This window comes from Tachysurus vachellii, chromosome 8 (assembly GCF_030014155.1).
Source record: "Tachysurus vachellii isolate PV-2020 chromosome 8, HZAU_Pvac_v1, whole genome shotgun sequence".
Taxonomy (NCBI): Eukaryota; Metazoa; Chordata; class Actinopteri; order Siluriformes; family Bagridae; genus Tachysurus; species Tachysurus vachellii.
In genome coordinates this window covers 14,234,894-14,258,533 of record NC_083467.1, presented here as the reverse complement: position 1 = coordinate 14,258,533, position 23,640 = coordinate 14,234,894, and the positions used below count along the sequence as shown (strand labels likewise).

General features: G+C 39.4%; 1 protein-coding gene across 1 annotated transcript in view; it reads left to right on the top strand.

The window, feature by feature from the left end:
• The window catches only part of vwa8 (von Willebrand factor A domain containing 8), a 62,119-nt gene that overhangs the window by 31,066 nt on the left and 7,413 nt on the right, over positions 1–23,640 (top strand). The window contains exons 30-40 of the mRNA XM_060876416.1: positions 443–565; positions 1,105–1,169; positions 1,260–1,385; positions 1,697–1,806; positions 4,317–4,471; positions 4,631–4,823; positions 4,906–4,987; positions 6,006–6,210; positions 17,058–17,166; positions 17,531–17,687; positions 20,354–20,462. Coding sequence (XP_060732399.1) covers positions 443–565; positions 1,105–1,169; positions 1,260–1,385; positions 1,697–1,806; positions 4,317–4,471; positions 4,631–4,823; positions 4,906–4,987; positions 6,006–6,210; positions 17,058–17,166; positions 17,531–17,687; positions 20,354–20,462 — 1,434 coding nt within the window. The remainder of the gene's footprint in view (positions 1–442; positions 566–1,104; positions 1,170–1,259; positions 1,386–1,696; positions 1,807–4,316; positions 4,472–4,630; positions 4,824–4,905; positions 4,988–6,005; positions 6,211–17,057; positions 17,167–17,530; positions 17,688–20,353; positions 20,463–23,640) is intronic.

The window sequence follows — 23,640 nt, the reverse complement described above, 5'->3', positions numbered from 1 at the left end:
TTCTAGACACCAGAAGTGGAGTCATCCAGAGGTCATGGTTCTCCCAGTAGAAGAAAAACAAAGCATGAATGGAACAATATGGCCAAAAATCCTGACATCTCTTCTTCAGCCAATTTCACCATCTATTCGGGCCTGATGTAAACTTCCTATTTATAGCACAGACAGTGTGAACTCTGTGTCAAGCAGCCCATAAGGAACCCATTAGCCCCCAAGAGATAAATCTGAGCTGCTTTTCCATAAAAGTCAATTGTATATTAAGCAGTTCACCCTGAAAGAGGCTTGGTGTAGCCAAGTCACTGTGTTTCATCTTCAGCAACATCACTGCTGCACTCTTACTGCTCGCATTTTAAAGGCCCAAAAAGGGCATTCATAATTAAGAGCTGCCAAATGAGTAGAAAGTTAGGGGTGAATTATATTCAAAATGCTTCTCTGCTGTCTGTAGAGTAACACAGTTCTGCATGTGGACCTGGCAACCGGTGCGGTGAGGAGACTTGTCCTGTCTCCAGGTAAAGAGGAAGAACCCATGCGCAAAACCTCCAACTGGTGGAATACAAAAGACTCTGAGGTTAGGTCCTGGTACATGCCAGGTTGTTTTCACTTGGATTCATTATAAAGCATTTTTGAAAACAGAGCAGATATTATAGACAAGGCGACTGAACATGGGCACCATAGAGAAAAACTTAGCAGTGTCCTGTGTATGAGGTCAGGTTTTACATCTGGATGAATAGAACTTGATAGAAAAGCAGATTATTGGTTATTGTCCAAAAAGAACATTAACACTGACATTTCTACATTCCAAAATGACTGTAGGCCAAAAACCACAATCTCATGTATTACTGGTAGATTTATTTTAAAAAGATGAATGAAGAACTGGTCAGTGTAAGAGTGGACTAAAATGTCAAGTCACTTGTGGCAACTTAACTTGACATGATTGGAACTGTTATTAAATTAATGGAAAACAAGTCATGTGTAGTTTTAATACTGAAATGACACTTCATCCAGAAAAGCTAAAATAAAGATATTTCTACAGCAAATTAAGAGCTGATCATTAGTGAAGAGTAAGTTTCATGTAGTAATAACTGTCAAAATATTATGTTGCTACAGTCAGCTTACAAAATGTGCCGGGAGTTTGCCCACAAGAACTGGATCCTGTTCTACAAAGCTGATGGGTGAGTTTGTCTCTTTCTGTTTTAGTGTTCTTTACTGAGAGCCTCTTCTTGTACTTGTGTAATGACAGGCTTTCTGCTTTACACTGACAGGAATCAGCTGGATGTTCTGGATGTGCTGGAGGGCCAGGTCCACACCATAACCCTCCCAATCAATCTTAAGGCTGTATTCTTGGTGGCTGAAGACCGCTGGCTGTTAATTGAGAGCAAAACTGACAGGTGCCTCCGTTCATCCAATCCAAATGGACAGAAATTCCTTTGTGAAATGTTTCTAGTGTTAAAGTGTGTGTGTGCGATTGTGCCCTGCGATAGACTGGTATCCTGTCCAGGGTGTACACTGCATTGTCCCCGAAAGTCTCCTGGGACTGGGTCTAGGATCCCCATGACCCAGTAGGATAAGCTGTTGTAGACGACAGATGGATGAATGGATGGATATTTTTGCTACTACTCTGTGTGCACTGTAACTGCTATGAATTTTTATGCAATTAGCATTCTATTAATTGAAAATATGCTTGTTTTTCTGGGTACAGGAAGTTCCTTTTGACCAAACCCATGCACATGGGAGTAGAGGAGTCAGATGTCTGCCAGCTTCATAACATCAGTGAAGACAGTGTTAGCAGCGGCTTTGGTACCAGCTCAGGTACAGCAACTCTGTTAATATATTCAAGAATAGTTTGGCATCTCTTAATTTCTGTTTTATAGTTCTAGCATTCTGTATACAATATTAAATCAGGGTGTTGCATCTTTCCAACCTTTCACATTTCGTTAACAATGGCCAAGATGTTTACAGCCAGTACAAAAATGTATTAATAAATATCTTTCTCTTTTTTTATTTATTTATTTATTTTTTTTACTGTATTTCTTAGGTTTCATTCACACATGCAGTGATTTTATCTCTGTAAGTCTTCAGTGGATATGCTATGAAGTCACCAGTAGGCACTACTGCTACTGGTTGCCATAGTAATAAAGTTTAACAATGGATGGCAACAAATAAGTTTTCTTCCTGCTAAAATTAGACATTCTGTACGGAGAGTATCTAAAATCTGCCAGTTCTTTTGTATATATATGTATCAAATCATATGATTTGAATCATATACACTGTACTTTTTTCACTCACACTGGCAGTCGCACCAAGTTGCTTGAATAAGGTTGAACTTTTTTCAACTGGACACACCCACATTTTCTCAACAACACTTGCTGTCACTCATTTTGCCAGAATTCACCAGCTATCATTGAAAATGCTTCTCCAGGCATTCATAATTAATAAAAATGGAAATAATAATTACAATTTATTATTATTGTTATTATTATTAAACTTAAAAATTATTATTTGCTATTTGGAACAATGCTGCACCATCAAATTGGCTACCCACAAATGAGGCTTCGGACAGATCATTAGCAATGATGCCTGCGATGCTGTACATGTAACCAGCCTTGTGCTTTACTCATATGTGCTGTGCTCTCATGAATTACTCCTTGGTTCTATTCATCCAAGTAAAGTTAGTATGCGTAATTTGACTTATCTGTAGGCATAATGCAATCTGTGCAGTGTTAGTAGAGTATCTTCACATAGATGTCTGAGATCACTTCATCACTAAGGATTTTATTTATTGTTGAATCCAAGTATGTACGTCTTCAGCCTGACTAAGTAAGATGCTAAGATGCAGTCTTGCATTTGCTGAGATTTATTTCTTGTTTGTGTGTAAGTGTTTGCTTAAGGTGCAAGTACATTTTGAAGTCCTTCCACATTTACAGACCGCAGATTCAGATTCATTCTTCCCACTTAAAGATGGCTTCTCTCAGTGATACAGTCATCTCTCACTTTCCATATAGGGAGACACTTATTTCATTATGGAAGCGCTCTTGGAAAGGGTTTAACTTTGTTGGTCTGATTAATGATAGCAATCGTTTGAAGGCTTTATGGCTCATTTGATGCAAAATAAGCGCTGTCTGTTTTCAAAGCTTTAAATAGCAGGTGAAATAAATTGCTTCACTGTTGTTTATCTCCTGCTGAAATTTTGTTTGTGAGAGGAATATCTTGATGTTTGACTCCTCTGATGAAAAGCCCCATTTCAGATGATCTTAATCTCTTCAGCTTATCACTTTATATGGCTTAAAAGTATCACACAGGCATAAGACTGCAGCAGGGGTGGGAGATATAACAGAAAAACATCATAGCACAATCCACAGTGAAGCTTACAAAAATGCTAAACAGCAGTCTCTTATTTAAAAAGCACAGATTTTGCAAGATTATAGCACAACACAGCCGAATTTCCTGAATCCGATTGCTTAAAAGGTGTTGATTAATTTTTCTGCAATTGCAAATTCGACAGCTGGCTGCAATTCAAATGATAGTTTTATATTAATGCACTCCTTCTACAACAGTGCTGTTGCTATAGAAACAACTCCTTCATTGTTCTTGCACGGCAGGCGATCAACATAATCTAAGGCTAAAAAAAGCACGTTATTATTTAACAAAGAAAACATAATTATTGATATTTTGATGTTTTCTGTAAGAAGATGTTTATTGGACCTTTATGGCATGATTTGTAAGACAGTGAGTTTTCTGCCATGGGAGAGTAATCAGGACACAGGACAGTTAAAGAGGGAAAGAATATGTAGCACTTAGCATTGAGCCAAATCGTAGCACCCCATTATGGAACTGCATGCCCTTTTGTGTTTTATGCTTTAGATATCATAAGGCAGAAAATTGTAGTGAAACGAGTAGTGAAAAAATATACAGAAGCCAGATAGTCGCTGACTCAATTAATCTCAGAAAGGTGATGTAATTTCTGGAGATGTAATCAAGATGGAGATGTGAGTGTCATTGAGCAAAGGAGAGTCATTGAGCTCAGCGTAATTTGGTGTACTGGGTAAATGCACAGTTCGGGACAGAACCTGACATTTGTTTTGAAAAATGGCATCTTAATCAAGCTGAGTCTGACAGGATATCATGAGACACACCAAATTATGGCCAGTTCGAGTGAAACGTTCAGATGTCAGATGTCATCCATCAATATGAGCGCACCAAGAAAGACCCCTAACTCTCTCAAAGGCTTTTACAACAAGCAGCGGTGGAGTAATGGTCATGGTCGTGATAGCTAACCCACACTGTTTATGATCTCATTTGTCTTGTGTTTCATGGCTCAGGGATGGAACCTGGCACTCTTCAGGGTGTGTCCAGTGATCAGCTGCCCAATGAGAACCTCAGTGCTGCCCTGGGACAAAAGATCGTCTCACCAAACCGCCTCATCTGTGACAACTCCACCTACGCTAACATCGTCGTGGGCTTTCCAGACCTGCTGGTGAGTAGCTGTCATAACACATCAATCACCTATCCTGTTGCCCACAGTATGACACACTGCATCAGTGTTATTAAGTTCAAAACAGGTCTGAAGTCCTCATGTTATGGAGGGAGACCTGACTGATTCAGAAACCTTTTACTGTTCCACTCTTTCATTCAGTCTCCAAATGAAGTGTACAGCTTTCAGAGGAAATCATCCCTCACTGAAGGCAGAGGGCCCGACATGTTTTTTGGGTCGAGTCGCCGCACAGGTCCTGCGAAACGAGTCAACTGCGTCAGCCTTTTAGCAGCCAATCAAGTTGTGCGAGCTCTTCCCCCTACACAAGTACCTCTGCCTGAGATCTACCCAAAAGGTGCGGGGACAAAGATTAACCAATCCTTAGATTACACAACAAATAATATATTTCATATTGTATGGTGTAAATTTAATTACAGATATCACACCACCTTTGACTTCTGCCTACCTGGAGGTGACGGATCTGAACACCAAGAAAGTCAAGTATATTCCAGTGCCAAGGTAAACACACTGGTTTCTTCTTAGGAAAACTCATTGTGTTAGTTTTGTATGCTGGTTGAGCAGTGTGTCTGACCAGAATTTACAGAATGCTGCAGTGCCCCCTTCTGTCCAAGCGAGATGGCGTTTAAATAACAGAGAAAGCTACTGCTTGAGTGCACGTGTTTTTGCCCCTCAAGTTTATAGAATAGTGTGAAAAAAAAGAAATGTAACTCAGACAAAAACTAAAACTAAACCAGATGAAACAACAGAAAGAAGACAACAATAAAAAACATGAGACAAAATCAAGATGGCATGATGGCACCACTTGATGTATGCTAGGATGCTAGAATATGTATTCACATTCACATAGGGTGGATACAAATTTTTAGCTGATTTTGTTTTATTAATATAAACATCACTGCCTGATATAAATCACAGGTTTATATCAGTGCATTCGTTCTAATATGTTAAAGTTTCTTTAGTAAGAGTTCATTCACAGGGATGCGCACAACTTGCTTCACATAATATAAGTATAATAATAAATGGATATAAAAATGCTCTCGGTTAACAAACAAAAGGTATTCGATTGTTTAATATTTCTGGAAGCAGTCTCAGGTGTCCGTGAGAATAGTGTGAAAGCAAAAGAGGATGTTGAAGCTTTTATAAGTGATAACAGGAACAATTTGTTAAGGACATGTTTAGCAACATTAAATGTAAATATAAACTAATACAGTCTGGCTGTTTAGATTTAAATAAATGCTGTATATTGGACAGTTTTTATTACCTGTCATAAGGTTTGCAGACTATTCTATTTTATAATATTAAATATCAGCTAGCAATTCAGGTCTTTACATTGAGCAAAATTATACATTTTGCCTTTTCTAGTATCTTGTTTAACTGTGTAATGTGATCTAACTTGCTTTCTAACACCACAGAGAAAAACACTGATTTGTAAAAAAGAAAGAGATTTCTATCTAAATATGTTAAATTGCATCACAGCAGATTCTTAATATTCTTCCCATGTTCTCTGATCCTACAGGACGATGTCCATGTCTCCTTACACGGCGTGGATCTCTAAGGTGTCAGACACCGATGTGCTGATTGCTCCACTGGGCTCTGGTGGGGTTGTGACTGTAGATATGGGTGGCTATGTGAGGGTGTGGGAGACAGGTTTGGACAATCTGCAGCGTTCTCTGCTGGAGTGGAGGAACATGATCGGCTCAGAAGATGGCCGACCTGTCCAGGTAAGAGAAACTTTGCAATGAAGGTATGTTTTATTATTAATACAGAGATTTAGGGTGTTAGGCATTAAGATTTTATAATGGTTTCATTTGCAGTTTTTTATTTGACTTGTATTGCTGTTGCAGCACATGACCATATGGTGGCAGGCTTGAGCCACTAAGTGGTCCTCTTTAGACTTTGGCATTAAAAAGCACATTTTAAAATTAACTTCATATGCGAATAATTAGTCATTTCTTTACAGGTCACTGTACTTTGCTTTTATTTAAGTTTATGTTAGCTGTTCTACTTTCTCGTGATCAGTGTCTGTTTTGTTTACATCTGTTATCACTTTTTGCCCATTCCACATTTTATCTTGCTAATTTGTTACTTTGATATTTATGTAAAAATAAAAAAAAATCCTCTATTAACCTTTCTTTATTTGACAATTTTTTTAAGTTTTAAGTACTTCGGCTATGTGAATGAGAGGTAAACAGCTTATTCAGTTGAACTACTTCTGTGTATTTGGTTTGCAAATATGTGGAAGGTCTGTCCGCTCTACTCCACTCCACTCCACTCCACCCTGTTTATTCATTATATCACGTGAAATCCGTAGATGAGAAGAGCATTAATGAAGATTACATGAAAACTGTGTGTTCTTACATTCTGATATGCTTTTGACTGGTAGTCACACACCTGGTAGAGGATAGCTACTAATGTGGTGGCTATGCAGTAATCTCCTCTTACTGGCTTGATTTTATACTGTGATTGTTGTGATACATGTCCTGCTTTACATACACTGAGTCTGATCCAGGTTTTTTTTTACTCGCAAATTCCTGAACTCTTTCATAGCACTCTCCAAGCATTCATGGCCTTTGCTCCATCACATATATTTACCTAGATTTCTTTTCTCGGTGCGTTTTTTTCCACTAAAGCTCTTTAAACACTCAAAGTAGTAACACAGGTTTTCTGTGTAGCCAGTGTAAAGGTATGGCATTTGTATGTATGTTCACGAAGGGGGTGTAAGAGAGGGAGGGAGAGAGGAAGCATGGCTGAATCTGACAGTGCCTTACTGTTGATGCTTTGAGATCGAGATTTATAATGAGATCTGAAGCTGTACTATCATGTTTTAGGACTGAGGAGATCCTTAATTTTCAGGTCTACAGGAGCTCTCCCAGTACCCACACACCGGCTCTAATCCTATCGTGCCTTATTTCCATATACACACAGTGTGTGTTGGGTGTTGAGTCAGCTGGACTCTGTGGGTGTCCTCAGCTGGAGAGTTTGTGTGGAACACTGTGGGATGTGGGATTAGATGACATCCTGGATTAGAGAGACAGTGTTGTCTTTAACACACTTTGAGGATGACTCACAGCACTTGCAGCTGCTTTTAGTTGGTTTTGTCAATGCTATTCACTGTGCTTAGGTGATGGACTGGAGATCCATCAAACTCCATATATTAGACTTAAAAACAGAATTTTAGAGAAGCACTTGCCCTGTTGTCCTTGCCATTGTCGCGTCTATCTTATATGACTTATCCCTCATTATTGATCAATATACTTGAAACTAAATGTTTAACTTTTTTATTCCATTTTATTCCTGAAGGGCCGCTTTGCGACTATGCCAATTGTTAAAAGTCATACACAAATAAAACTGAAAAATGAGCTAGTCCACCAAGCAAGGGAATGAACGCTCCAGTGTCTTTTTTTTTTTTTTTTTTCATTTTTATGTGAACAGTCAGATTGTTCCTATCCATTCTACTATGAGTCACTTTTATTTATACGGCACATTTGACACCAACAGGCATCTGTCCAAAATGCTGCATGTTAAAAGCAAATAAATTAAAACTTAATTAATTCAAACTTCTGTTGTCACAAAAAATGAATAGCAGTAGAAAGCAAGAGACAAGACAGTGCAGATACAGCACTAAATTTAGTTTAATGCAGACATACTGTGCAAGACAAAAAAGACTAAAATACTCAAAGTAAACCAGTAGACAAAGTGCATATACTGTAAATACATCACAACAAGCTATAACTATTTTATTGTTGTAATGCAGTGATGTAATAAAAATAAAAAAAACATACAAAATAAATGTTACTAATTCACATGACAGGCGCTAACAGAACAAGATAAGAAAATAGATGTCTGGATTCTGTAAATTGTAAGAAGTTAGGGAGAATAATTTTTAATTGGATTTTTAAAAATGGATTGTAAGATTTTTCATATATAATAAGACTGACAATAAATGTAATATGTAATAACATTTGCTTGTATTTCAGTTATCAGCATGTATGATAACTGCTGATTCCACACACTTGTGTATAGCATGTAGAAATCTTTCACTATTGGAATTGGACCTGATGTATAATGCTGTACTGGTCCACATTCCTTAGATTGCTCTGCAAAATGAGTTAGTGGCGAGAGTGACATAGATATTAGAGCAGCAGACTCCAGCAATAAGAGCGTCTCTTTGCGCTCATACCGGGATCCCTGCCACCTGCCTCATTCCACTGCTATAGACTCATTCCCTCGCTTCGTCGTTCAGTTTTCAAACACTCTGTCACACTGGCAGATTTTATTTTCTCCCTCATTCTCACCACTTTGTCTTCCTCACCCACTGTTTACTCTTATAGATTTTCACACTCAGGCATGCTTTTGAATGGTGCCTCTGTTACAAAGAATGCCTTCAGCCGTGGGGTTTTTCAACTTTTTCAGTTCTCTGTCTCATGCCTTCCTGGATTAATGAGCCTGTAAATTTCCCTCCAATCTCACAGGCTGGTCCCACCTGGAGTGGATTTACGAGGAGGGTCTAGTCAAAGCGAATCGCTCTCGTTTCACATGTTTAAACACTGCATGATGGAAAACTGATTGATTCTGTAGCTCTGTGCGCTCTCTACAAGAAATTCACCTCATGTTTAATATGATTGATGGCACTAGGCCTGGCATTCTGCTGAACTTCCGACAGCAGTCATCTACATGCATGCCAGTTGGATATGAACATTTATTTTATTTGGATTATATCGGCACTTTCTTTTGTCAACACTGTGAAAAGAAAGTGTTTGAGTATATCCAGTAATTGACAGTAGTTTTTTTTTGTTCGGTGCTGAATCTGCATCAGCTTGTCCAGGAATGGCCTATGGAGCAATAGTTGATTCCGAACAAGCCCCTTGCAGATCGGTGTAGGCATTTCCGTGATCTGTGTGAAGCCCGTTGTTTTGTGGGAAGCCTTCGCTCTGCCCTTTAACCCTATGAAAGACTCCATTATGAGGTCATAGCTGTCTCTCGAGTCTGTCTTTCCTCTGTCCATGGCTAACACTTCGCTCTGTTCCCTTTATTAAATTCACATTATTAGAGCACAGCACTCTCCTACACAAGCTGACGTCAGACCTGTGGAATGTCTGCTTTTGTTCCAGTACTTATATTGTTCCCTGAGGCAACTGATGAAATTTCTGTAGTACTAAGAAACAGAAACTAACAGACACTTTGTCTTACTAAGTTTACCGTGCTTTAGAATAATAAAGACATGGATGAACAGGCAAGTGCGGACAGATACCTGAGTGACATTAATGGTCTTTCAGTTATTGGACATTCTGCAAGGCAAGAATAGCTTGACATTGTACAAGTCCAGTCGTTTACTGTAGTGAAATGATGTATAGCCCGTGTCCTGGTGAAACACAGGACAGCCATGTGGGGAATGTACATGTCTGTTATTCAGGATAGCCTGACGTCAGTGACTCTCTCCAGGTCAACCATATATGTTCTCATGCAGGACAGAGCCCGAATGCTTTCCTCCAGTTTAAAACAAGTAACCAGAGAGAGAGTGTCAGGAAGTCAGTCTTTCTAACAGGTGCAAGCTGAGAACCCTGTTTGTTAGTGATTAAAGGGAAGCGGACACTGACTCATCTCTGACCAGCACTTAGTCTTAAACTGGAGAAACACTCTTAATGGCATTAAAAGGCAGGCGACGAGTGGCTTACTGAACGAGAGAAATGGTCTGGTGACTGATTCATGATTCATAATACAATTCGGTGTGGCTAATCTGTGACTACAGTGTGATACTGTATGTTGTATGTGCTTAGTGTCTCAATGCAATGACTAAATATTCTTTGAATGTTTGAAAGTTTGTCTTTGAATGTCTCTGATTACACATGATTCAGTTATGTTTCATATAGGTGGAGCCCAGCGCTAGAGGGGGACCACATAAATTCAGTTAAGATGTCTTGTCCTGTTTTATACAAAATATAGTATGAATTAAAACAGGGTTGGTAATTCCAAACATTATTATACAATTATTTATCATACAAGAAATACAGAGGAAAATATATTAAAAACAATAATGTTATACTTGTAAAAGCAAAAAGACAAAATACATTTCTTTTAGGGGGCCCATAATTCTTAGCTACAATCCTGCATTTAACTTCATTTAAAATGTCCTTTTGAATCAAAATATAAGGGGTAAACATAGCAAACAGTAATTGCCAAAAATGCAGCAATTAAACCTGCTTGAATTTAAATTCTATGGTAATTATACTGAAACAGCAGATTTGATGAAATATTATAATATAACTGTGTATATAATAATTCATCTGATTTTTAAATCAAAACTGACATTAACATGTAGGAACACAAATATTCTTTGATGAACTAAAATTATGATTCATGAAGAGACCCCATTTTAAATCGCCTGAAAGATCTTTTTAAAAGATAACTCATCCCATAGTACAAAGTCTAAAGCTTTCCCATGTTTGCGCCAGAATGAAGGCATGTGCATGAAGAATCCAACTGACAGTGTTTAGGTTGAGAAGTGTTTAGGATGATAATCATCAGTGGATCTTTATCTCACAGCATAGAGATATGGAGAAGAGGCAACAATTCCCCTTTAACCTCTAGAACATTCTGTCTGCTGTCTGCAGATGAGAGACTCAGATTAAGGTGTGTGCTGTATACATGTTCTCCATGCAGTCCACAGGTATCTGTATACAGACATGAGTGTGTGTGTGTGTGAGAGAGAGAGTAACGCCAGCAGGAGTCATATGTCTCTGGGGCTTGATGTGAACTCATGCTGTTCTTGTAGCCACCTCTGTCCCCATGTCCTCAAGTCTGTGGTATGGTAAGTGTCATCGCCTTTCTGTCTCTTATGTTCGTCCATGTTGAGTGTCACCCAGTATCTCAGTCTCCAAATGTGAAGCGCTCCAGCAGCTGGGGAAACATTCCACCCTGGAGGCTGTGTGGCTGATGCGCCTGTGTGAAAAAGCTCTATTTGGATCCACCTAAGATCATAAAGCATTAATTCTATTGGATCCTTTACAACTGAAAAATGACCTCTCTAGCACTTTCCCTGACAGCAGTCAGCTTTATAAAGCATAGTGTTTGGTTTCCTGCTGCGTTCAGATGCAGGATATTATTCAAGACACACTTCACTGTTACTGCTACCATCAGTGGTAATGGTTTGACACCATGCAGTTTGCATTAATCATTAATACACATTTTTTATTAAAAAAGTTGATTATATAACCTAGTTTATTAGTCCATTTATCAAACCCTCAAGATAATGTTCTCTTTGTTGGCTCAAACTGGTACATAATATGAGCCTCAATAGGAAGCAAACTGAGTAAATGGTTACGGAGTGAAAGTCTGGCTTTGATATAATTAAAGGTCCTTGTAGGACTTCCTTATTAGTATGTAGTAATGTCCTCCTCTCAGTTTGTGCTTGTTGCTGATTGCTGTGGCTATGCCAGGACACCTCACTGTGGAGCAGCAGGCTTCGAGCTGGGCATTCCTGACATTCCGACCCAGAATGTCGCTGTGGCCACTGGACTGTAGGAGGTTAGATTTGACCTAGTCTCAGCCTCAGACGCTTCGTCCACAGTCCAAGGAGCGTCTGAAAACTTTTTTACACCTACAAGGTCACATGCTCCTGTGTTTTGAAGATTGCCTATGCATTTGTCCCATATTTAAGTGTTATAATGGAATTTCACACTGACCAGTGCTTAAACAGGATAGACTATCTTCAGAATTCACGATATTTAAAACAGCATCAGACAGCATCAGATTCCACTCCTCTCAACCAATCTGAGGCTACAGCAGGCACAGGACCTGAATATTGGGGAAAAAAGACTAAGTATTTTTTTTTTTCAGTCTGCAGCTGCCATTGAGCGTGTTCTGAGATTAACCAGTCTGGTCATTCTCCCATGACCTCTCTCATCAGGAAGGCGTTTCCTCCCACAGTAGCACTGCTCACTGGTTTTTCACACTATTCTTTGTAAACTGGAGACTGGAGACTGTTGTGTGTAAAAATCCTCGGAGATCAACAGTTTCTGAAATATTCAAACAGCCCTTCTCTCACCAAAACCCATGGCATGGTCAAGTTCACTCAGATCGTGCTTTTCCCCATTCTGATGTTGACCTACATCTGCATGATTATATCCATTGTGCTGATGCCATGTCAATGGATATTTGCATAATTACATGAATGTGTAGGTGTTTCTAATAAAGTAGACAGTGAGTGCATGTCATTCACTAGAGGTGATGTGAATGAAGCTTGAAACTCAGACAAATAATATATATGTCCAAGTTTACATATGTAATTTGTGCTGCAGTGCTTTTGCTACTTTGATTTTTTTTAGCATTGCATCATTACAGAAATGAAAAAATGAAAAAAGTATTTCGTGATCATTTAGAATGTTACTATTTGATTAATATCTGAACTGACTTTGTGAAACACTTAACCTGTGTATGCCCCTTGGATGAGAACTTGTTGGATTTGTCTCCCCACATTCTGTATATAGAGGCAATGTGTGAAAAGAAGAGTGTATATTTTAGTACACTTCGAAACTTTACATATCAGTGCAGACAGACGTCTCCATGTGAGCAAACACAATGGGGCCTGAAAGCACAAAACGGGCCAAAAGTGCAGTGTTTGACACTGTAGAGAAGTAAAACACAAGCCTGTACAGTACAGTGGAGTGTAATCTAGTTACTCATTCAGGCTACAGCGTAGTACCTGCATATTCAAAAAGATTCTCAAATATCAAAAAGCTTATTTGGCAGTTGGACCGCAAGAAGTGAGAGTGGACAAAGCCCTCCACCAACCCAACACTTACTGAACATTTACTGAAAGATCAGTAGGATTGTATATTCTCCATTAAGGGAATATAAATTTGAGGGCAAGAAAATGACAAAATAACACACCTAAAAGACTATGATTTTATATCACTATGTAACCAGAAACCAAAGATGTAAGATCATACAATGCAATAATGTATTGTAATCCTACCTCAAGTGCCCTGAACACAAGAGATAAAAAAGGTCATCAAAAGAATTAGCGTTTGTCCTTGACCATTTTAGTCACAGTATATCACAAATCCTGGATTCAACTACAAAATAGCCATAATGAATGACAATAAATCTACTACAGCAACAGGTTCTGACTCTGAACTGATAAGACTTCTCATCGTCTTGTATAGATATTATGACCCACAGCTGTGCACTACACACTGCAGTACTGAAAAAGCAGAAAACACAAACAAGCCATGCATCAGATGAGTATTACCAATCAGATGAGTAGACAGTCATCAACTGTGCTAAATAAGTGTTTATGATATCAAGCGATTTCTTAAGGCTATATAGGATCAGACATGCAGCATCATTATGTTTGAATCAGTCTTGAGATCATCTGAGTAAGAATATTAGGGAAGATTTTTTACAATAAAATGTGAGGGTCATAATAAAGAAAATCTTTCGACATGTGTTCGTTTGTGCACGCACGCATGCATCCTTATGGGATTACGAGTACTCTTATATGTCACCTTTTTGATCTTCAGTGACCTATAAATCAGTGAGTGACAGACTGATCCGAAAATGTGCATTAACTAGGCTTACGTGTTTAATATAGAAGATTGGCCCACTTTTACACATCTCCTTGATGCCATTTGCAAGGGTGGCCTAAAAAAACCTTTAGCCTGAATGTGGTACTGTGTTTTTTTATTACACTTTAATTTCATAGAGTTGTAGTGTGATCAGGTAGGACAGTTAGACTGCTGGAATGTCTCTGTGTTTGTTCAGTCCCATTCTAGGCTTCTGCAGAATTTCGGCTGTTCGGTTTACTCTCTTCGTTTTCCCTTTCTTCCCCGTCTTCTTTCTTTTTTGCCTTGAGGCACTGCAGGAGAGCCGGGTCTTATCTGATTGAGCTCGTTTTGTTGACGCATGAAAAAAACAATAGCGGTAGCTCTCGACAGTTGTTGTGGTTAGACACACCTGGATAATTCTCACCCACTGTCTGTGAGCATGTGTGGACGACGTGTGTGTGATATATTTTGTTGAGTCATATAACCACATGTCAATCATGCATGCACTACACAAACTGAGTTTGAACAAAAGATCAAACATCTGCGTGTGTAACCAACATCATTTGTGTTACCATCAGTGATCTCTGTTCAGATATTAGTGTGCAGGCTGGACAGAGATGAAGTAATGGCTTTATGGTGAAGATTTCTGGCTGATCTAATGCCACGTCACAAATACACACACACACACCATTCATGATCTGCCCCTGATACTCTGGGGAAATAAGAAACATATGACTTCTTTAAACTTTAAACTGTCACTCCACTCACAGCTGAAGCAGACTAAACATTGGGTGTTTAAGTTTGTCATCAGAATCCCAACTAACCACCGCATTTGGCAGGACTGAAAGTAGCTGGCCAACAGGTTTGCATCAGTTCTGTGTTCTTTCTCTTGCTCTTGCTGACAGTACACTTCTCTCTAAAGTAGGAACTGGTAAATCTTCAATCTACAATCTGCCTTATGTCATGTTGATTTGCACAATTCAGAAAGATCTCCACTTATCTTTCTTCACAGCCTAATCTTAGTTGCAGGGGCTAATTCTACTGTTACTGCTAGCTTAAATGAGTTAAAATAGACTTGTGCTAATAGCAGGGTTCATACAGAGGTTCCTGGCTAGCACGGGCTGAACACATGGAGCATCCTGTAAGTTCTGCAAGAAAGATATTAACTCCTTCTTGACATTTATAATTCATGCCACATAAACTGTGAGAGCAGAAGGACACATGAATGTTTTAATACATTAATACTGACAGCTAGTGCAATGCTATCCAGCTCCTTCTAGTTTGAATCTGAGATCATGGGAATAACTGAATGTCCTAAATCTGTTATGTACATGACGTGAATGTATAGCAACGTAAAGTGACTTAAAAAGCTGCCACAAGAACATACAACACAAGAACAGCGTTGTGCATCTTGGAGAGATCGTACATGCTTCTGAGACGGATAAGCACTGCTTAATTTTCCCAGTTGCAGTTTTGGTGGGTGGTGCTAGAGAGCACTGTCTAACACAATGGCCCAAAATCTCCCATAGGGTTTCATCTGGGGTGAGATCTGCTGACTGTGTAGATTGTAGCATCTGATTTACATCATTGTGACTGAAACTGTCGTTCCTTAATAACACATTTGGTTTTCTCTTTCTGTATATGATAAAAAAAAATCTCCAATAACATGCAAAATAAAATTACTATGAAGGTTCCATCAGTGAACCTTGAGATACTAAAGCTTCTGGCTTGCTCATTAGAGATAAACTGAAATGAATTATATTTTTTATATTCTGAACGTGTACGCACAAAGAAAATTGAATGGAATGGAATGTGTAACATTGCCTCCATCGTGGTTCAGGTCCATTAAACAGCTTTTGGTTTGTATTAGTTTGCGGTATTGCCCGTGTACGCATGCATGCCTGTGTGTCCTGCTGCAGCCCCCAATGTGCCAACAGAGAAAGCAGACCCCAGGTGCCTGCTTTTTTGCTTTGTGTTGTATAATTGCCCGTGAAGACTGACTCTACCCATCACACCTGTCTTCAATACACACAGGCCTGGATTGTGCTGGCTATGTTCACTGCTCCCAGTAAGACTGCTTTTGCATATGAGTGTGATTCACTGACATGCAAATGCAGTAGCAGACTGAGTGACCTGCATGAAGCATGTTTTTAGTTCCTCGGTTGTTGTTTTGTCTCTCTCTCTTTCTCTCTCTCTCTCTCTTTCTCTGTCTTTCATTCAGATAGAATTGCTTATGGGGGCTGGCAGAGAGCGTGCTGTGCCTCTTTCCTGTAAGCGTGTGTTCATGGTGTGTGTAAGGTTGCCTGCTCCGCATATCTCAGCACAATTGATATCAGACACTAGGACAAACAGGGTGGGCCTCATGACAAGTGTTCTTTTAGATTGTAGACTGTCCCAACTGTTTTTTCCAGAATGATTCAGCAAAATAAAAAAAATGTTCTGTACTCTTAGCACAGTCATCCTTGAGCTTTGACAGTCAGGTTGTTTACTGTGTTGGCTGTGTTTGTGTTTGATGCCCTGGTATCAGCTCTGATATATTTATTGGGAAATGAACACAGTCTAGGTCTAAGCACTGAATTACTCTTGCGGATGACAGTAAGACCTTAGAAAGGAGTTATTATACTGTTCAAGCCCCAAGTATCTCCCAGCAGGGGTGAAAGTAGGAGTGGATGAAGGTCATAGACATCTGCACTGGTGTGAGTGAGCATCAAAGAGCTGCTCAGTAGCTGCTGGTTTTTAAGCTCTGTGTTCTGGGAGATCAGAGAGAAAGCAGAGGATGAGTCCGTGTGGATAAGTGGAAATGATACACAGAACTCCAGTTCCAGGTCAGAACTGGGTGGAGATGAGGACTTCTTCTGTTCATACATAAATAAATGTGTTCATAGGCATTTCTTTTGTTATATATTTATATTTGTTATACTATTATTCTAAATACTAACAGATCTGTTTCGCTATTCTGTTCCAACTAGTAATGATTGTAACGAAGATGTAATATTTTTTCTTTTCTTATTTTTTTTTTCCAGATCACCATTCAGAGAGACAGCGGTCTTGATGTCAGTGCACCAAAACATGGCAAGATCGACCCCGTGAATGCCCCTCATGTCGGGGGTAATCAATGGGCAGGAGGCACCGGTAAGTTTTAATCTTTTGATAGTCAACTTAAAAATACTTTTGGAGGAACCTTGGCAATGCTCTTACTAATAAGTCAAACATTTTTTTGAAGACACTATAATTTAGCATTTTTATTTTATTGCCATTATTTTAAATACTTTTCAAATATTCTTTGATTTTTTTGTGAATTAAGAAATGATGAATGAGGATTAGGATCTGAGCACGGATAGTAAAGAAGTTCCACATATGTTCAACTTTACTTATTTAAATACAGATTTGTTTGATCAGTCGTCACACTATAATAAAGCATCATAAAACTGTGTGTGTTCAGATAAGAAGTTGTGTCTAGAATTGTTATATAAAGGCTAATTGTGTGGTCGTGCAGGGGGCAGAGACACGGCAGGCCTCGGTGGAAAGGGAGGTCCATACCGTCTAGATGCTGGCCACAAAGTCTACCAGATCTCCCAGGCTGAGAAAGACGCCGTGCCTGAAGAAGTGAAGAGAGCTGCACGAGAAATGGCAGAGAAGGCTTTTAAAGAGAGGTACGCTCATTCATCACTCTCTGTCCATATCCTGCTGCCCTCATACTCTAAGAGGATCTTTGAGAGAAATGTTTCAGATGAAGTGAGAAGCTCTTGAGGTTTTTGAACAGAGAGAGAAGTTGCAGGAAGTCAGTGCCTCAATTTGCGGTGTTTACACGCATGTGTGTCTGGACAGGTATATACTAAAGCACAGATCCTCATCAGTTGGCTACAGAAGACTCAAGCTTCAGAATCCAGAGAACTCAACCAGAGACAGCTATTCCAAAAATGTGCCCCATGAATACCGCAATTCATGCGACTCCATGTGTATGTGTGAGAGGGAGACAGAAGCCACAGAGTGCAGGATGAGAAGGCCTGGTAATGAAGGAAGCTTCTGTTTTTGGCCATTTTCTCCTTTGTGCTTCCTGTGTCCACACCCAAGCTCCAAACATCTAAAACAAGTTTCACACTCAGATCCATAAATGCACAGAGCACCAACACACTGAGCCTGATCTTTAAGTGACACATTCATGGACAGGTTCAACTTCAGAATGACGAATATAACAATTATTCTGTAATTGTAATCAGTCTTTAACTATAATTTTTCACATTTCTCAAATTGTTCTTTATGGCTGGAACATCATGTCATATTACAGTGATGTTTTTGATGCTGCTGATGATTCAGCCAGGATGTGTGAATTTGGGCCGTTTATGCGATAACGCATTATATCCTGTTATATAGATTCTGCATGCTTCTCGTCACGTTCTCAACTGCTAAATCTCAGCTCAAGTCAGTCACAGGAAGTGGGATTGTATTTACCTTAGTGGTTGAGTGTAACATTTACTACTGCAAAAACCACACACATAAAACAAGTAGGCTTTGAGAAAAGAGTGATGACAGCCTTCTGAGCCACTCTCAATTTCTTCTCACCTTTTCAGTCTAATATGGATCCTCCCAGAGTCATATTTTCCTCTCCCCCCCATTTCTCTCTCACGCACACACACTGGCATGCTCTCTGTGGTCTGTGGACAGGTCTGGAATTCAGCAGAAAATAGCAGTGTGGCCTGTCCCTTCTCCAATAGTACTACACAAAGAATGTGAGTTTCTGAGGCCAGTCAGGAAATCCACAGCAATTCACTACTCTAAATATGTGTTTGTGTGTGAGGAAAGGAGAGGAAAAGAAAAGATTGAAGAGGGAGAAAGCTTGGTGGTTGCTACTGTTTCATTCGAGGAGGGTTATCACACCCTAACCCGTATCATTTCTCAGAGTTTTAAAGTCTTACCACAGTTTGCCTGAGCAACTTCTTTTAAGGGCAGTTCTTTTAACTTCTTCTTTTGCACATCTGCTCCAGATGGCTGTGGGGATGAAGGTGACTTGTTTAGCTGTGTGTCGAGGCAAGACCATCCTGTGATCTCACCTGTGTAGAAGCTGAAAGCTGCTCACCGCTGTATTCTGTGAACATGTTAGGCTCCACTTCCCCTCTATGACTTCAAACATCTCTCACATGCAAACACACACACACACACACACACACACACACACACACACACACACACACACACATGAATTGCCCTTATCGTTCTGCTCTGTCTCTGTCAGAGTATTGTAGGATTAGCACAGGTCTGTAGGGATTATTGGCTTTAAGTGCACACTGTTGTGATCTGTGTGTCACCTGGACAGCCACTTAGACCTGCTGAAAGAATCACACAGAGCTGTCAGTTCAGCAGTCACACACCCAGAAAACATCAGAACATCCAGCGCTAGCTGAGGAGGAGCAGTATGGTGGGCGTTCTGTCACTGGAGCCTCCAGGATTTCTCACATACGGCAGTGCTCATTAGGGGCCTCCTACATTCAAGAGCTCATCATCATTGTTGACAGATGGCTGTATCACTGTGATCATCAAATGATAGCCTTGAGCAAGTTTTCTCTGGCTTCAGTCCATCCTACAAAAAAGTGTCTCCAGTAACATTAAGACTATGTAGAATGTAGAAAAAAAACTAGGTCTAAATAAAACTAGCTATAGAATACTGATCAAAGATTTGGATATAGCTTGAAATCTAGCCATAGTTCTAATATTCATTTCACAGCTTTTAGAGCAGAATCACATGCATTTATGTAAATTTGTTAGCTGAAGGCAGCTCAATGGACCATATACAAGCTACAGAGTTGCAGGAAGCCTTCTGTGGTCAAATCTGACAAAACAATGTTTTAAAACAAAAAAGTTGAGAAAGAACTGAGACAGATGATTCAACCAGAAGTGCGTTTTTATTCTCACAAACAGTGGGGTCCAAAAGTCTTAGACCGCTAACAACAATGCTCCTGTTTAACATTCTTCTTCTTACACAAAACTAATCTAGTTATCGACAATAGGCAATAGTAACTAAGTGAAATGTAGAATCTTTGAAATCTTGGGGAGCAAAGCTTATAAGCTCTCCTCCAGCTGCACGTGGAGTTCATTTTTGGGCTTTTAAAACTATAAAAAAGAAACCTGAAATGAAAAAAGGCACATATTCTCTCTGGCATCATTGTAGCATCCGGTTTCCTTATATTTATCTAAAATGATGTGTGATTTGAAATTATAAATATGGATTGTAGCATTGACTTAGATATTCCACCATGGTCTGGAATGTTTGTGGAATTGTTGTGTGTGCTTCTGTGTATAACGGAAGTCCTGTGTGTTTTAGATTGAAGGAAATTCAGATGAGTGAGTATGATGCCGCCACCTACGAGCGTTTTTCCGGAGCCGTCCGGCGCCAGGTCCAGTCCCTACGTATCATTCTGGACAGCCTGCAGGTAAACATCTCATCTCAGTGCTCTTGAAGGGTGTGTGCAGTGCATCCAACAGTCTCTGAGTGTTCTTTCCTTTCCTTCCTTTTGCAAACACACACACAAACACACTCACACACACTCACTCACACACACACACACACATAGCTGCTATTACAGCTGCTACACTTTTCTTCCTGCATTTGCCCTCAAGTCCTGAAACAATTATCCCCTATCACTAAGTGAAACTAAGTGCTGTTGTTGCTTTTATGTGTGACCTCGGAATGGACACCCGGCCATGTAGTGCGCTAAAGCAGCTTAGCTCTTCAGCAACACTTCTGGCTATTCTCTTTGCAGCTAGACAGAACAGTGACTCTAGAGGATCGGGTTCCTTGCTGGCAGACGCAACTACAAGTCAGTGGGAAAATACTGTGTCAGGAATTCCATCTTATTTTCTGCTCCCTTTTCTTTGACTTTCTCTCTACAGTTTGCCTCATCCATACTTATGAAGTCAATACCACTTTGAAATAAGAGTATTTACATTTTCCTGATTATTAGCTGCAATAAACAGTGGCAGTTGTGTGTGTCTGTGTAACTGTAGCCCAGGCAGTTTGGCAGTTTTTTTTCTATATGGAGAAAAAACTGCCAAACTGCCTGGGCTACAGTTACAGGCTATGCATTAACGTGTATATTTTACTATAACACGTAAGAAGCCGTAATCAAACTGCACACGTTCTGCCTTGTTGTACATGTCTTTATTCACATGAGCAGTAAACAGGCCTAATGTCATATGTTTTATCTTATCAAGAATAACCCATCATACACACAAATCCAACCAAATGCCTGTTCATCACACAGCTAGATTACGTACAAATTTAACATAACACAACATTATGAGTACATTAGTTTTCCAGTGGCTTTCATTCTGATGTGAGAGTTTTTTCTACTTTGCAAGCAAAATCGACATGAGCTTGAGTTTCAAAACAGCACACACAGTCCGACATGAATCTTTATTTCTGTTCACCTCAGTCTAATTCTGAACGGCTCAACCTTGTCCATGTGTCCATCATTGTCCAGGCAGAAGAGCACAGCACAGCAGACATGGAGTCGTCATCTATTTCTCACTTTTATTTCTAGAACAACAGGAACATCACAGTGACCGTGTCAGCACAAACATCACATGTAGCGTGCCATTCCCACATTTCCTCACTGTGTGATCGACTGTATACACACCTGAGCATCACTGTGGTATGAGTTTACAAAGGACTGAAAACAGAATAACCATTATTCTAGCTTGTTGTTAGAGGAATGCACAGATAACTGCAAACTGCAAAGGAGAAGAACCAAGATGCATATTTACTTGCATGGTGCTGCTCTATAATCAGTGCACAGGGCTGGCATATGCTTTTCCATTAGTTCAGTTCTCACACACACACACACACCTGCACTTACATGGCTCATCTTCCCACACAGCTCTTATTCATGCAAGCTGGGTATCTATGGTATCTTTAATATCATGAGTTTCTAAGACTATTCATGTTTCTGTTGGTTAAGGTGTTGGACTACTGATTGGAAGGTCATAGGTTTCTAATCCCAGGTCCTGCTGGGCTCCTGAGCAAAGCCTCTAACCCTCAATTGCTCAGTTGTATAAATCGAAATAAAAATGTAAGTTACTCTGTATAAGGGAGTCTGCTAAATGTAAATGTATAATTGAAATGTAAGTATTGTGATATTTTTGCCAGCCATCCCTGCACTTAGAGATTCTTCACTTGTTCCTCTAGTGAAACTTTTAAAGCTCACAGATGGCTTCCAATAAATCCTTAAAGAACCTCTGAAGAACTCTTTTCTTCTAAGAGACCACCTAGTAGAATAATCTCATGGCATACTGTGATACTATTTAAAAACACATTAACCTTTTATACTGGTATTCAAGTCTTTCGGCATAATAGAAATCAGACATCTTCAATCAGTATGAATAAATGAATTATTTTATGGCCACAAGTTATATTTGTTAAGAAAACTAGTTATAAATTCTGTTAGAAAATGAGTCAGGACACTGTTGGCTTTCAGTTGTTTTTACCTCTGTTTGGTTAACCTTAGACAGAATTTAAGTGGTTGAAAATAATGCCTTCAATTCTTAAATGATTATGAACAAGCACTCAAGCATCTCAGAGAGCAGAAACGGGCTTGATACCACCAATTACTTTGAACATAGAAACATTTGTGTGAAAAATATTTGTGTGGGTTTTCTGGAACATTTTGTAGAATATATAGCCCCTAGATAATAGGATAGAAATGCTAATACAAATGCTTACATTTCTGAGTGTCCATGTGCTGAACTTGTAAACAACAAAGCAGGCATAAATATCATTTTTTTGGACTTTGGTAAGAGTTTTAGTAAAAATATACATTGTTGAACTGGATTATCTTGGACTTTCTAGTTTTCTTACAAGCATTTCAGAGTGCTCTTTAGGTGCACTAGGAAGTTAGGGACTCTTTTGCAAGAGTTATAACAACCATATAAGCTATGTTAGATATATTACAGTGTGCCTAAAACTTGCAATCTTCATCTGTGTCTTAACCAAGTTAAAAACCACACTGTAAACCCAGAGAAACCATGTGCCTTATAGCCTTTACTCAGCTGCTATTATAGATGTGACCAAAGTCGAGTCTTTGCCTATTGTTAGCAACACAGCTCAGCTCATTGTTTCTAGTAGTGGCATATGGCACAGAAAATAACCCTGATTTCATTCATTCAGGAAGCCTCTGGAGAGTAGTATATTTTTGTGCTGAACTGCAGTCGCTTGCCAACAATTTCCTCTCTGTGTCACAGAAAACATTGTTGTATTATGAGTGTAACACTTTGTTCAGTGTTATCTGAGTGTGACTGGCAGGATGACACAGGAGGACAATGTGTGGGATGATGTAGCAGATCAGGGAGCTCCAGCAGGATCAGAGTCTAAATGAAAAGCAGATGTTGAAATGTATCTATGGCAGTTTAATGTGGTTTTGTTGATTGTTCATAGCTGAGGTGCTGCTGAGGTCAGGAGCATATTGGTTAGTTGTGATGTTTTATTATTTAACACTCACTAGCAATCAAAAGTTGGGACTTATCTGCTCATAGAGGGATTTTCTTCATTTGGAAATCTGATCTTTTGTATTTTAGATTGAGAAAGAAGACATTAACATTATGATAGATTACTTG